Source organism: Triticum dicoccoides, chromosome 4A, assembly GCF_002162155.2.
Source record: "Triticum dicoccoides isolate Atlit2015 ecotype Zavitan chromosome 4A, WEW_v2.0, whole genome shotgun sequence".
NCBI lineage: Eukaryota > Viridiplantae > Streptophyta > Magnoliopsida > Poales > Poaceae > Triticum > Triticum dicoccoides.
Window position 1 is genome coordinate 589076029 of NC_041386.1, and position 16229 is coordinate 589092257.

Below are 16229 nucleotides of genomic sequence, written 5' to 3' on the forward strand. Positions count from 1 at the left end.
TAGACATGTCAAGTGCAATGCCTCAGTTATGCCGGCTACTGGGCCTGGCCTTCTGATCTGGCTGAAACGGGGCACCGGGTAGAAAGATTCTTGTGGCAAGTGTAAGGCATCATTTATGCCGGTTAATAGGAAGGCGGGCAGCCCAGCTCGTCTGGTAATTTGAAAAGCTTATAGCCAACTTTAAAGAGAACGTTCTCTGCCCACAGTGTTAAACAAACCTTGATTAAAGCTAATAGCTGTTATACTTAAAGCTGGTTTTTTTGGGTCAAAGATACCGCAATAGTTTATGGTTGAGATTTATTTATCATGCCGAAGTTATTTAAATACATTGGCATTGTCATGAGTCCAAGCATCGTATGTTGCCCGCCGATTGTGGATACGACTCCAAGGAGCAACGGTAGGCCGACTGTGGCTCTGGAGATGAGAGGGAGAGCATAAGTGGCTCTGGAGTATAAGTGAAATAGTTTGAACCATTTTGTCAGTCTTTGCAGTTTCATATGGGCTCATCCTTGTGGCAGACCATTGATTAAGCCTTGCAACTAAGACGTATTGGAGGATCAGTAAAACTACAGAAATGCATGACAGTAGCAAGATCCATGAGACAACCATCTAATTTGCAGTAGGGAATGTTTCTTGTTCATTGGAAAATACATCAAACAACCTGTTCTAGTGAAATAAAGTTATATCTTGCATTTTCTTTAATTTATAACCAACATCTTGCATCACACTAAATGGTATGTTTCTTGACTTTAAATTAGATGTCAGAAACAAACACCCACAAAAATATATATGAACTGGACAAGCAGGTAACTTACGGAGTTGAAATTCTGCTATATGTTTGCTGTTTGGGTTGTAACATGAATAAAAAGATACCCCCAGCAACAGAAACATTCAGAGATTCAAAAATACCTTCCATAGGAATGCTTACAAGATCACAAGCTTGGACGGTCTCTTCAGAGAGGCCATTGCCCTCACTTCCTAACACTAAGCATAGTGACTCACTCATCAGTGAGTCTGCAAGCTCTTTGGACAGCACATGGGTTTTTTCAGATCCATCACTGCTACTTTCTGGATGGCCTGCCAACATCTTCATGCCATATCTAGTTACCAAATCATGCAGATCACACCAGTTGCCAGAGATAATTGGAAGCTGCAAAGAGGCTCCACGAGCTGCACGAAGAGCCTTTTCATTGAAAGGATCACAGCAAGCCGGAAGAAGAAATACCCCATCCTGTTGGTTGTTTGTCTTACATGTTAGTAAGAATCAACGTTCACAAGTGAAAACTGAAAAGAACTAAATGCATTTAGCGGACACACAATCCCTGAATCAAAGATACATAATCAGTGTAAAAACTACATGTTTAATTTAACCCATCACAACCAACTCAACCTACTTTTGCCTAATGAAGCATCGACTTAGAAATATCCTTAATGCCACTAAGGATTATACTATCACCCTCTTAAATGTCTGGAAACCAAACAATTGCATGCTTTCAGTTCTATTGCACGTCATCTTACCTTGCTGATCACATAAGTTTTAAATAGATTACTGAATATAAAACAAAAGTTGTCATAGTTAACTTCATATATACAATAACAGAAGAATGTGTCATGTGAATCGCGCAAGCTCCAGAAAGCATGTACAATAGCTGAAGGAGAAAATGGCATACCCATTTGAACGCGCAAGCTGACCTTATCAACGTTCCAAGGTTACCCGGATCCTGCCAAGTATCAGAATCACAACCGGCATCAGATGCGCTGTACAAAATTCGAATCCGTGCTTATGAGATGTACTACTAATAAACCACTTCAGAGCTCAAATAAGCAACAGCCCCCAGAGATATGCCTCATTTTCTACACAAAAAGTCTGCTACTGAACAATGGCGGGATGTCGCTCATCGTCTTCACCTGAATCCCATCAAGGACTAGAATCCTCTTTGGAGACAGGAACGACGCGTCAAGACCAGCTCCACCCTCATCATCACCGAGGTCACAGAAATGCTTAGGCATGTGCATGACAGCAATCGCCTCGGTTGAATCAACCGACTGCATCCCGGAGATCTTCTTCATCACAGTGGCGCTGACATACACAACATTGCCACCAGAGAGCTCATGCAGTTCACCCGGGACCTCTGCGCCGTCCAGGAGAAGCAAGCAATCGATTGCGGCGAACCCAAGCCTGCAGATCTCCCTGCAGCGGACAGCACGGAGGAGGAGCAAAGAATTAGAAATGAAAGGGCGCTGAAAAGGATCAGAGCGACGGGGCGGGAGAGAAGGGTACAGGATGGGGGCGAGGCCGACGAGGACGAGCCGGCGGCAGGACCGTCGGTAGGCGGCCGAGTCCCGGAGCTTCACGCAGTGCTTCACCAGGGGGTTCGCCACGCTCGCCACCTGCTTGCGCCTTTGCCCGACCCGGAGAGAAGGCGGGTTGGACGCGGCCGTCGCGGCGGCACCGGGAGCAGCGAGGCGGCGACGGCGGAAGGCGCGCACCGAGAGCGCCGGGGAGTTGAACGCCGACGGCGGGGCGCGCGCCAGTAGCATCCCGGCGGCCGACGGTGGCGTGGTATCGCTCGCTCCGCCAACTTCGCTTCGGGGGTTCAAAGCCCGCCTTATCTACTTTGCGCTCAACGTGTCATTTTTTTTCTATTGACAAAAAATAATACTCTCTATGTAAACTAATATAAGAGCGTTTACATAATTAAAATAGTGATCTAAATGATTTTATATTAATTTACGGAGGAAGTATGTACGTATCTGTTTTCGAACAAAGGAGCGGAAATGGGTTATTTAAAAAAAATGATCTATTCACCCAGTGTCAAGGTAGTACAAATAACATCAAAAATAAAAAAATACATTAGGTTCATAGACCACTTAACGACGACTACAAACACTGTAGCGCGTCGAAGGCACGCCGCCAACATCGCTCCTCACTCATTGGAACCGGACAAATCTTATTGTAGTATAAGGTCAGAAAGTTATCGTGATAAGGCCTCATAAGACCAGCACACCAGAATAACAACCGCTGCCAACGAACAGAAATGTAGATTAGAAGGATCCAAAGTATAGACACACGAACAAATACCATATCCACATGGATCCACCAAAGACAAACGCCTATCGAATCCCGCGAGATTCGCCGAAGACAAACTTTCACATGCCCTCCAGTGATGCTAGAAACATCACCAAGATGGGACTAAATGGGAGAACCTTATTTCATGAGTCGTTGCCGCCTTGCCTTTGCCTCTATGAGGATGACACAAATTCTAACAAAACTCAAAAGGTAAAAAAAAAAAACAAGCCCTCCCGCCACGCACAAATATCCAAATCATGGGTTCAAATGCTTAAACAGAAGCAACTAAGAATATGGAACAAGAGACTCTAAGGCCTTGTACAATGCTAGATGTTTAGGAAGAAAAATAAATCGTGTTTTTCTGAAGCATCAGTGCCTGTTTCTACAGAAAAGATGCCTGATTAAGTGTCTGCCCTGTATAAATAAGTATCGATGCTTAAGAAAAGCCTGATTTATTTCTCCAAACATCTGCCTTAAGCACCTTACATTGTACGATGCGTTGTTCGACCTTAGCCTCGGTTTTTCTTCTTTAGGGAAATGACATCATGCCTAACTTATTTTATTTTTAGTTTCTTTATATGTAATTCTTCTTTTCATGTTATTTACAAAGTAAAAGATACAAGCCAGTTTTTTTATTTCATAGTGATACAAAAACACACACAAAAAGGTAAAACACATAAAAGTTAGGTTTTTTTAGGCACACAAAAAAAATTAGTAACATGAGTAAGCCCATCTGAGAAAACAAAAAGACCACCAAATATAACAGCAGTCATAACAACTAGAGTGTTTCTAGATCTTTTTCAAGTTTTGTTAGAGTTTGTGTCCTGCTCGGAAAGATAAGCCAGTGGCAGCTCCCTAAAGATGGAATAAATGTCTCCACATCTAGTCCCCGTTCCGTTGATGCATCTAGCATCGTCGATGGACGTATAGAGGTGTGTCTCCGAAGGATCTGTCTTTGGTGGATTTGTTCGGATTTGTTCGTCTTTCTCTATGTTCTCGTGTCTTTAGATTGGATTTTTTTGATCTTCACTCTTCATCAACTGCTGGTGTTGTTCTAGTGCGTTGGTTCTATGGTGCCTTAGCACGACGACTTTCCAACTGTCTACTACAACAAGGTTTGTCTGGCTCCAGCGAGAGAGTGGCGATGACAGGGGCACGCCTTCGACTACTTCAGTGCTTTTGTTGTCGCTAGGTGGTCTATGGATCTGAATATAATTTTTATTATTTCTAGTTTTTTTAAAAATAATTATTTCTAGTGTTCGTTATACTATCATTATTGAAGATAAATAGATATGAAGTCCCCCCAAAAGAGTGCTTCTCAAAAAAAAAACAGAGTCATTCTACGACAACCACAAATCCTATTTCCTGAGCGGGTCGAGGGACAGCGACCAAACGCGCAATCCCGCCCGCAGAAATGGGCCGGCCCGTTACTCTGTCTCTGCGTTTTCTTTTGTCGGTCTTTTTTTTCTTTATTCGTTTTCGTCTTTTCTGTTTTCGCTTTCTCTTTTCTGCTTTTCCTTTTTTTCAAATTCACAATTTTTTTTTTGCAAACTGTATGTAAAATCGCGAACAACTTTTTAATGTATGAACTTTTTTGAAAATTGCACTAATTTTTAAAATCATGAACATTTTTTAAAATTCAAGAAAAAAAAAACTCGCCAACATTTTTTAGAATGTGTGAATATATTCTCAATTCGTGAACAAACTAGAAGGGGCCTACTGAGCCAAACTTTAAGGACTGGGATTAATGTTCTTTTGAACCAGCATTTTGTGTAATGGCTAATAAAACAGACTTGGAAAAATTAGGCCGAGGACGTAAAAAAGAAGGAACAAATGTAAATAGACAATCATGTTATCGCACGACTAACATGGTGAATTCTAGCACGCGCTAAGGTGATGTTTATAAACTTTAATGCGACAAAAACTCAAGTACCGTGTTGCAAACTGGGAAGACCCACCTGCGTAGAGACCATCCTGTGCCTAGATAGTGGTGACACCACACATAATATTTATCATTACGAAAAAGATCATAGTGGTTAGGTTATTATTTCCAGCATTTTATTTCCAGAACAGCAAAGTGTACAGGCACTGTCTGTTATTCCTAAGCAACGGCCCCAACATCCGTATGAAACAACATAATCTACACCCCAAATATTTGCACAAAAAGCAGCAGCAGCAGCATCAGCAGCAATGATGATGATGATGATGATGATGATACCGGAGGCATTGTGCACTAGTACTACAGCAGATCAATCGTCGACAAAGATGAGAACAAAGTTACAGGGCAATGATCACTTCACCATGCTAACTTGCTAAGCATAAATTAACCGCTGCTTTCTCTCTAGTTTTCTTTTTAACTTGCTGCTTTCTCGCTAGTTTAGTCCTCCCCAAGCACCCCAAAGCGGGAACGGCAAAGCGCAAAAGCCAACTCCTTTCGAGACTGCACTGTCTGTCCCCCGTCTTGATTACCCCAGCGCCCGATGTCCTTGCCGTCTGCTTATCCATCACTACTACTGCTGCTGCTGTACCACTACCTAATCTGGACAGTGGCATGTTCTCCCTCCCTTCCAGTTTAAATGGCCCATCTCAAAATTCTCTTCCCGCGCTGGTGACTGGTGTGACTTGGGGCAAAAACAAAATAGATGCAGGCGCTGGGGGTTGGGGACGAAGCGCAAGTCTGATCCGACGGCTGGGAGTTTTGACGCATCGGCCGCACAAGATGCAACGGTCGCCCGGCGCGGCAAAAGACACAAATTTGACCTCAGGGCGAAACTATTTTACAAACTAAACTGGTTTTTGAAAGTATTTCACTCAACTGACCCCTAATATGCGGTGCCTGACAGCAAGATGTTGCACTCTACTGTGCAGCGCCTAACACTCAGGCGCCACACCTGTGTGCAGTGCCTTGCTGTCGGGCACTGCACAAAAGGGTCAGCGGTGTGAAATATTTTTAAAAACAGTTTAGTTTATGAAATACTTTCGCTCTGAGGTCAAATTTGACAATTTTGCCACCCGGCGCCCTTTAAACGGGAAGTACATACTCTTGTAAGATATCTTTGTAACAGAATTACTACTGCATTTTCTTGTCTGCCTGACATTAGTTGATAGCAAATTAGCCTTAGAAAGGCGTGTAACACCCGTGCTCATTAGCCTGACATCTTTCTTGCCCACCTGCGCAGTTATTTTCTATCAGTTGTAAGGGCAGGAAGAGGACGAGACTGACATGGCAAGTTCACAACACCCACTATAATTGGCACTATTCTCATACATTAGCTGACAGCAGGTCCTTTACCTTTCTACATGAACTCGGATCATGAAAGAGATGCATGGCCAACCTGAGATAAGTTCCACACACTACACAAATCATCTTAATGTCATGTCTGATCAAGTGCTCATTCTTTTCAGGCAAATTTGTGACCTCGCATGGTTTCTGAAGAAAAACTTGGAATTGAATTGCATGAACTAAAGCCCCTGACTAATCAGAGGTGATTTATGTAGTATTAATAGAATTTCATGACGACGACGACGACGACTTCATAACATCTTACATACAGAATATTCACTCGCTACATATGTTACAAATACAGACTACCTCAGTTCTAACATGACATGACATGGCATTCTCTCACGGTACCTTGAGCCTTGCCGCAGAGTTCATATGCGAGGTACCATTATCGGACTACAAGTCGTACTCCGGTCGCGGATAATCGGCTGCCCAGCCCAGCTTTTACGATGGACCTGGTTCCAAGGACAAACGTACAGATAAGCTTCTGCAACAATTGATAAAAAACACAAAAACTCATATGATGTCTGCATAATGAATAAGCCTGACCTAAAGCAAGAGCTGTTGTGCTGTCGGAGCTGCATATTGCAGATCCACCGTTCGTGTCCCCAACCAGTGATGGAAAGGAGGGGATCGATTTCAGTATCAGCTTCCGCCCTCCTTTTCGGTTTGGTGAAATGCTGAGTGCATTATGTGGCGGTGAAACTCTTTTTCCATTAGGGGAACAAGTCTTCACGATACCAGGAGAAGAAGGCTCCCTTAGAATATCAGGCATTTCCTCAATGAACACGCTATCACCAACCTTCGAGATTTTGCGAGACTGAACTGTTACAGAGGCTTTTGAAGACCGAGAGGAACTCCCACTGCGGGCTTTACATGGTCTAGGTGGCTTTGCATTTGAGAAGTTTGGCTGTTTGAGCAAAGAACTGGAAAACATCGTACAGCTATTAATAAAACATGTTAAAATGCAGCTATTTTTTGAACTTGTTTGAATATTCCACATATTAGACTAAAATGTACCAACAAACCTGGAAACATCCAAAGGTGGTGTTATTGGGACGACAAGCTCAACCAGTTTGTGATCTTCACTGTGTACATTAGCCTTTTGTTGGTCATTTTCCTTCTCTTTTTCACAACTTTCAGTCTGTTCGCCTTCTTGCTTCATTTCTTCATTCTCAGCTGATACGGCAACTGACAAGAGAATATAAATATCAGATTGAAGTAGAAACGGCAAAAACCAGGGTAGCTGTGTTCACTTAATCATTTCAGACACTAAGTTGGGCACATTAGGCGCTCCATAATCTATATCCTAGATACCTCTAAAGTCTGAATGAAAACAGACATGTAGCACTGTCATGCATACAAAATGTTGATCATTCAGAGTGAAACTGTATTTAGAAGACGATGTGTGTCATTAAAAACCTAAAGTTGTGAATGTAAGGCGCTACGACCCAAGTTATCAATACATAAAAAAATGCAACATATTGTGCTTGTTTCTAGAAAAATGATTTGCATGTCTGTAAAGTAGCATGGCTGGACAGATTACAAAAGCAGAACGCTCACCATCTCTAGTGCCAAAAGTGTTTTTGCACGTTTCGCATCTGCAGTTGTTGGAGCAACCAACACCTCCCTTTTATTAAATCAAACAGTTCAAGCATAAGTAACAAACCAGAAGTATAATTCCAAATGAAGTCACCAATATCAGTTTCCAAAGCAATTATAATACCTGATAGCATTCACAGTACTTCTTGAGACAGCTTGACTTCTTGCAATTGCATCCTCTCTTATGACGAGCAGAAGCAGGAGTGTTTTTAGGATCTTCCTGTGATTCATTACATTGTCTCAGCATCATATAATAGGGTATAATGAGCAACAGAAGTAGATATGAATTTATTAATAAAATTACCCACCTGAGTCTCCTGACCAGCCTCAGACATGCGGATCACTTTTGGAGCAAATGCCAGCGGATTCCGGAATTCTATCTGCTTTCGCGTGGAGAGAACAATTTCCTCATGTATAGGCTTGTTAAGACATCCTTGACATGAACAAGGTTCAGAACAGTACACGCCAGCAGCAAAGCACTCACAATAACTGCACATGGCAACATTGCACACAGATTATCAAAGGCGTACAACATAGATTCAATTGACTGTACACATACTAAAATGTGCAGTATAAGTAAATGGGGTGGTGGCACAAATTTCCATGGCCAAGAATTTTAAGAAGAGGGTTCCTGTGATTAGGTTGAAAAGATCTCAACTATGGAAAACTGACTCACAGTTTCAAGCACTTTGACTTTTTACAGCTGCAACGCTTGCATGAATCATCATCGCCATTATCTGATTTACGCCTGCTCTTCAACGTAAAGATGTCAGGTAACTGGATTATAATGAAACACACAAATCAAAGAGGCTATCACTCCCAAAGTAATCAGAAGTAGAAACAAACCTCTTCTTTGGGGGGCTGCTGCTTTGACTTGAATTATGATCATTTCCAAGAAAACCTCCAACTGAGCAATCATCATTATCCATCTGAAGGTCTAACGAACCACTGCCTGAATGGAAAAAATTTCCTCCAGCAGACAGCAAATTCCCATGCACGTCCTGTTCAGTTTTCAGTGATGGAACCAAGGCAGTAGCCAAAGGGTCCTGACAAGCCATTTTGTCTTTTGATGTTAAGGCAAGAGCATTCAAATGAAGACCAATACCACGGAATACGTGTGGTGATGGAGTTTTTCCTGGATTTCTGTGATTTTGGGCAGAACTTTTGCCTTTGCATGTTGAGAAGGACAAATCCCCAGCAGATTCTTTCTGCACAGTCCTATGTGAATACCCAGCTGCCTCAAAAACAAGGCAGCGTCTTCGAACTCCTCGTTGTTGGGTCTCAACCTAAACACGCCAGCAGGAAGAAAAAATAATTAGAGAATATTATGATGGAATATTTAGCCATAATACCATATTGAATTCATACTCCAGACAGTTGCTCTAAAAGTCTGAACTTATGGAGAGAGGCGGGCAATAATATTTCAACACTCGCCCTCAAGGCAAGAAGACTCTTAGAGATAAGATGGATGCAATTCCTATCTAATCCAGTGCAGTGTAGGAATACCAAATATGTCTCTAACAACAGTAACCTACTGCTTACAAATTTCCCGCAAAAAAAAAAACTTACTGCTTACAAATGAAGTTAGAACTACGTGAAGCATGAGGAAGATTGCATAGTGTCAGTACCTTGCAGCCTAATGGAATACATGCATTCTCTTCATTAATATTATCCTGTATTTCTTCACTTAAGATTGTTTTTTTATCTTCAGGAAAGAGCTGGCCATTTTCTGCCTTATCTTCTCCCACCACCATCTCATGATAGTATGCTTGACTGGATGTAGTGGGGTGTGTTCTATCAGAGATGTCAGCACCTCCTGCAAGTTTTGATAGCAAATATCCACAAGATTCTGCATTATTAACTGCCAGCTGAACTCCTGTGTGATGTTGGTCCATTGATGAGTCAAAGGCCAAAAGTTCACCCGAAGTGACAGAAACTAAGTCGTCCCATTCACATCCCATAACTTCATTATTTTCTTTTGCAGGCTGGCAACCATCCTGGAGCTGCATGTCAGTGGAAAACAAACATTTCCTTTTCTCCACAGTATTATTAGTGGTTTGGACTGCTTCTAATTTTGGACATTTGTCCTGTTTAAGATCTGATCTAACACTAACACCGTGGCAAGGCGCTGTGTTGTGATCCGGACTGCCAGAATCGAATCGACCAGGTTGAGGCAAATCATTAGGCCCTTTGGGAGGATCAACAATGCCTTCATTTACTGAGCAGGTAGTCATTGTGTGGCTCTCTCGAGTTATAGTGCTAGTGCAGGCGAACAATCTAACGGCCGTTGAAGAAGTGGGTGACTTATTTTTATCGGTGCCTTCCTCCATGCAAAGCTCATTTTCAGTGTAGTCAGCGAAAGAGCCCCTGAGAAGAATAGGTACCAGCATGAGCATCAGGATTAGCTCCAAAAGTAAAATATTTTCACTCAGTAAGTATCCACAAGTGTGTGAAAGAAAGAAAAGATGGCACGAGCGAGCCTACTTGGAGAGTTTCGATTCCTTGTGTGCATTGTGATGCGGGGATGTGAAGATTGAGGAAACGGAGGTGACGTTGAGCGACTGATGGTATGCTTGGAGGCCATTCCCGGAGTAGGCAGACTTGAGAGGCTCGATCGGAGACAAGCTGTCGATGAAGCTGAAAAGCGGCGAGTCCTGCATTCAGAAAAGCAAGAAGGTCAGGGGGTGCAGAGCAGCAGATCAGGACACAATATATTGGAACAGTGACAATTAACAACCATTCAACAACAGCAAAACAAGTGCACCCGCAAAAGTAGACCAAAGTTGCACTTAATGCAGTACCAATGAACAACACATGCTGTGCAATTTGTGCATATAATTCCTCTTGAGTTACACTTTTTTTGCAAGCAAAATGATAGGTGGTTCATCTTGCCTACTCGCGACTAGACTATGAATGAAAGTCGTATTTCTGACAACAAAGAGGTAAATCCTCCATCCAACTTGTGGGTACACGACAACACCATGACTGCAATCATTTGCACCAAAAAAAAAGCCACCCGCAGGAACCACAAGTCAAACCTTGAAGCGAAATGGATCTGACCCTGCCGGCTGCCGGAGGGTATGCATGAATTTCAACAGCAGAGACCACACTGCAAGAACAGGACGGAGCACTTGTCTCCAGGACAAGATGAATGAGTAGATCTAGAGCGAACCGCACGCGCATTCTGACTGCGCAAATGTCACGCCTGCGCTGCCGTGCCGCGTGCGGCCTTGGCCAAGGTTAAAAGGTATGTCCTGCTGTGTACTGAACTCTGAACCTATCTGAAAGTTCTCTGCCAATCTCCTATCTTCTTGTTCCTCTCTCTCCAGGCTTCCTGTACGAACTGGATCCCGCGGCCTCCCAGTCCAAGGTTCGTTAGTTGGAGCAGAACCGCTGGGTTCCGAGATAACCGCTGTATGGATTTCCCCAACCCAACCTCCGCGGCGAAAATGGCTGTAACGACTCCCGGCAGCACCAAGAAGACGAAGTGCAAGAAATCAACCTCCGCGACAGACACAAACCCCGACGATTTGGCCCGCCGGCGGAACCGGCCGGCCAATTGGCCGGAGGAAAGGTCTTCCCACGGCCGGGCGGAGGGGAATCCGGCGTCTAAACCGCCGGAATCGAAGCAGGAGGGGGCGAGAAACCAGCCAGCCAACCGTCGAAGCGCTCCCCCCGCCGAAAAAGCAAGCAAAAAATTGAAGAAAAACCGGTCCGGCGCTCGCGGTTGCCGGATCCCGCTCCTCCCCGCGGAGCAGAGGGAACGCGACGGCACCGGCACGGCGGAGGCGGCAGCGACTCATATAAACAAAACAAGATCCCCCGGAACAGAGTAAACGGAATTGGGGAAGGGAGGGGGCGGCGTCACCTCCGCCCTGGCCGCCGCCGGGGCCGCCGCGCGGTCGGGCGTGTCCATCAGCCTCCGCCCCGCCACCCGCTCCTCCTTCCTCTTCCGGCAGCCTCAGCCTCGCTCTCCTCCCCGGCCCTCGCGCGTCGTCGTCTCTCCCCCTCTGTCCCTCCCTCTCTGTCTGGGACCCTTGCGTTGGATGGAGTAGTATACGGGGTGCCACGGATCGATGCGATGCGGCGATAAATTTGAGAGGCGCGAGGGCGGGAAGGCCGCCTCTTTTGGGGCTTCCTTCCTTCCGCTTTTCTTTTTTCTTTTCCGGCTGCAGGCAGGCCGGCTCGGATCTGATCCACTGGACCGGGCGTACAGCAGGAGTAAATAAAGGAATTTAAAAGGAAGCGAAGGCCGCGTGACCAGCAGGCGGAGACAGGTGGGGCCCCAGCATCTATACACGTATACTAGTACGTAGTACAATACTTTACTACCAATCACCGCAGCTAATTAAATACTGTACTAGTACTTTGCATTTACGACCCAGGCCCGATGTGTACACACGTCAGGTAACCGGCTCGTGTTCGGTCCATCCAGGGCACCGTGGTTGGTCGGATCCGGGGACGACGGCGCTTGAGGGTCGCTCCTGTCTTAAAGGCGTTATTGTTGAAGAAATCTCGTCATTTATGTGGTGTCATTGGATGGTTGGTGCCGATATGATTACTTTGTAGTTTGTTGACCGAAGATCGAATTGCTTTGGTTTTTTTTTCTTTTTTCCTTGTCATGCATTGCATAGCTTTGGTTTTATACGACTTTGTTATTTGTCTTGGTGTCTTTTTGTTGTGTGTGTGCGCGTGTGTTAGTGTTGGTTGTGTGCATCCTGACTATGCGGAGCTTGGGTGTGTGCTTATTGTGTTCTGTATCCTTTTGATGCTTTATTTTGAGCAAATAAAATCCACTGTTTCTCTACTCATATAAAAATCTGAGTTGATGGTAATGGCGTGTCTTCCATTCTTGATTTACAACCATCGAATCTGTATTTAATGGATATGAGGCAATTTGTGGAGATTTTGCATAAACGCGCCTGCACTGAGGATGAGCACGTGCATGTGGAAATAAAAGATCTCAATGAACGGTATATTGATGCATGTGTGGGATCGTATCCAGCCAATGTGACATAGAGATTAACTTGTGTGTATGGAGAGCCAAAGATAGAAAATAGACATTTTATGTGGGACAAATTGAGACAGCTGAAATCCAAGTAAGATTCGCCATGGACCGTCATGGGGTGATTTCAGCGAAGCGCTATGGCAATTTGAGCACTTTTCCTTCACCGCTCGAGCTGAAGGGCAAATGATGGCCTTCCCAGATGCCCTTGATAATTGTGAACTTGTTGATCTGGGCTTTAAAGGAGTTCCCTTCACTTATGATAATAAAAGGGGAGGTAGGAAGAATGTCAAGGTGAGGCTTGATCGTGTCGTGGCTGACGCAGGTTGGGGAGATACTTTCTCTAATGCCGCTGTCAAACACATTATTTCCTCATGCTCTAACCATTGTGCACTGCTGGCCCGTCTTCAAACTAAGAAATTGCCACAAAATAAGAGACGATGCCGGCAGTATGAACTCTTTTGAGAAAGGGCGTCTGATTTGCCGGAAATTATTGATCAGGCTTGGGCTGCAACTGGTGATAAAAGTGACCTGGGCGCTATCCAGGACTGCCTAGGGAGCGCGATGGAATCGTTGCAAGCTTGGAGCAGTCCCAGATTTGGTAACATACTTCGTGAGCTTGAATCGGTCCGTTCTGAACTGAACAGTTTGCTGCTACGTGGAGCTGGCAGTAAGGAAGTGATGAAGCTTTCGAACAAGCTGAATGAAATATCTACTCCTAATGGAGCAGTTAGTAGTCTCCATTCCACGATTTTTTCGTCCCACCTCCCATCCTTCGGCTGGTTTATTTTCGTCTCTTCTTCCACCTCTGAGTTCCCTCGCATGTAACGACCCGTAGACAAAAAACCAACCAAAACCAGGGAGAGCGATGCCTCCAATCCCCTCGCATGCCTCAACCAAAAAAACAGCGAAAAAAAACACAGGGTAAAGAAAAACCGCCAAGATCTCATAGTCTCATCCAACACGCCGCATCGGGCCGCGCCGTGCCCCGCAGTTCAGCGCACGCACCGAATGCAAACTACACATATGAAATCCCATTAATTTCTACAATTAAATGAAAGAATAAGAAGATGAGTGCGGCGTTTCTGCTCCAGGGTTCAGCTGCACCCGCGCTGACGAAAAAAATCAAAACAAATACTAGAAAAATTCCAAAAATTCCAAAAAAATTGGGTGGTAGAGAATTTGATGTGTGAGGTTCGCTGCAAATTTTAACTCATTTGGACATGTGAGCAGCTCTATGCAAAAAAGAAAAAATCGGGGTCTGTAAAAAAGTTTACTGTTCACACACTGTTCGTGGAGATTAACTTGTGTGTATGAAGAGCTAAAGGTAGAAAATAAACATCTCATGTAGGACACATTGAGGCAGCTGAAATCCAAGTCAGATTTGCCATGGACCGTCATGGGTGATTTCAACGAAGCGCTACGGCAATTTGAGCACTTTTCCTTCACCGCTCGAGCTGAAGGGCAAATGGTGGCCTTCCCAGATGCTTTTGATGATTGTGAACTTGTTGATCTGGGCTTTAAAGGAGTTCCTTTCACTTATATCTCTATTTCTAATGTCTCAATTGTTAGTCTCTGTTTCGGATTTATTTTTGTCTCACCTATCATGTTTTTTTTGATACCTGCTCCCACCTAACGCTGAGCCGCGTAGAACCAAAAAAACCTAGCTAGGCCCCACCCAGTCCACGCGCAAACCTCCCTCGCGCCAAAGAAAACGGCCGAAAAAAACCTATGAAAAAAAACCGAGAACGAATCGCACGAGCGAGGCCTCCTGCCTTCGAGCGACCAGTCGCACGCGCGACTCGCACACCAGATCCCTTCGCCGCCGCCCACCATCCTTCGCCACCGCAGATCCATCCCGCCGCCGCCGCCGCTCCATCCCTCTCTTCCCTCCAAGCTTGTCGCCGGCGACGAAGCGTACGGCGCTCCATCCCTTTGCCTCCATGAACCTACCACCCGCGCCGAGGCGAGGGCCTCGTGGACTCCGTCCGTCGCCGCTTGGCCGACGACCCCGCCGCCGGGCAGGAGAAGTGTTCCGCGCCGTGGGGAACCCGCCACGCGCGTCAAGGCGAGGCACCTCCTGGGCTCCGTCCGTTTTCAGAGCGAGCGCCCGCGAATACCTAGCTAGCCACCACCGTCGTGACCGTTCCAGCCACCGCCAAGGTAAGGTGCTTTCTCCATCTCAATTTTCTTCCCTCCCCATCAAGGTTAATTTGGATGCGTACTTAAGTGATTTTGGTGTTGCTCATTGGATTTGTATATGTACGTACGTGTGTCTTCGATCTGCTTCGTTTGGATACGTTGTTAAGTAATTCACATCTTCCCCGTTACAATACATGCATGATCTTGTCTTCGATGTGCTTGCTTAATATCTGTCCTATTGCCTGAAATCAACAGTCAATTTGTTCAGGAAAAGAAATCCACTTATTAGGAAGTAAAGTGAAGCAACCATATTGATCCATCAATTTGTTCATTGTATTTTGTTCATAACAGCACACACAACCTGTCATGTTGTTAGTCAAATATATAGAGGTAAAGTACTCACTTAGGGAAGTTCACGTGATGCACTTATTTTCTGAAGCTTCATACTAACCTGGTCATGCAAATGTTTTAAGAACCTCACGTGATTCACCGACGTATGCGGGTTTCAGGAACCTCACTTCATACTAACCAACCTTGGAAGTTCAATCGATCTAATTTTTGTCCTTATTACCCTCCGAGGAGAGAAGGATCATCGGACATGAGCGGCGGCATCCGGCGCCAGTTCCTAAACCTGGGGCTGTTTGACGGGCGCAAACGCGCGTATTCGCTGCGCCGCTTGGACCTCTCCAAAATGGATTTTTTTCACCGGACCGCACAAGAGGCGGCCACACATGGCAAGGTGGTGCCAACACTGACGCCCGCCAAGGCATGTGCGTCCAACAGGAGAAGGATATGCAAGACCGACTTGGCGACGGCAGAGGCGGCGGCACCCAAGATCAATCCGCCAAAAAGCGAGCTGCTCGTGAGGCCACCGGAAGTCTCCTACTCCATAAGGTCTCCTCGTTGTCTTCATTTCTTGCCCACGGCCTCGGAGAGCAAGGTCATCTTGGCTGATCACGCGAACCGCATGTTACGCTTCGACACCATTGACGGTTGCAGCTACATTGATACAATGCCTAGCCTCCACGGGTACAAACACTCGTAGCTGGCCATCTCTATCCCTCTGACGGACTTGCACCTCCTTGGACGGCGAAGACACCGGCAACCTCTACATCATTGACGCCCAC

General features: G+C 45.2%; 1 protein-coding gene across 1 annotated transcript; it reads right to left on the bottom strand.

The window, feature by feature from the left end:
- Positions 1-801: 801 nt before the first annotated feature.
- Positions 802-12122, bottom strand: LOC119287047 (protein tesmin/TSO1-like CXC 2). The gene is made up of 16 exons (XM_037566538.1): positions 11824-12122; positions 10440-10609; positions 9584-10322; positions 8802-9241; positions 8632-8703; positions 8264-8444; positions 8080-8175; positions 7917-7983; positions 7382-7544; positions 6903-7279; positions 6740-6849; positions 6363-6500; positions 5004-5050; positions 1909-2191; positions 1671-1721; positions 802-1231 (listed from the first exon to the last, which is right to left on the bottom strand). Exons 1-16 carry the CDS (start codon positions 11869-11871, stop codon positions 812-814), a joined length of 3402 nt encoding a protein of 1133 aa, XP_037422435.1. The 5' UTR covers positions 11872-12122; the 3' UTR covers positions 802-811.
- Positions 12123-16229: the final 4107 nt, after the last annotated feature.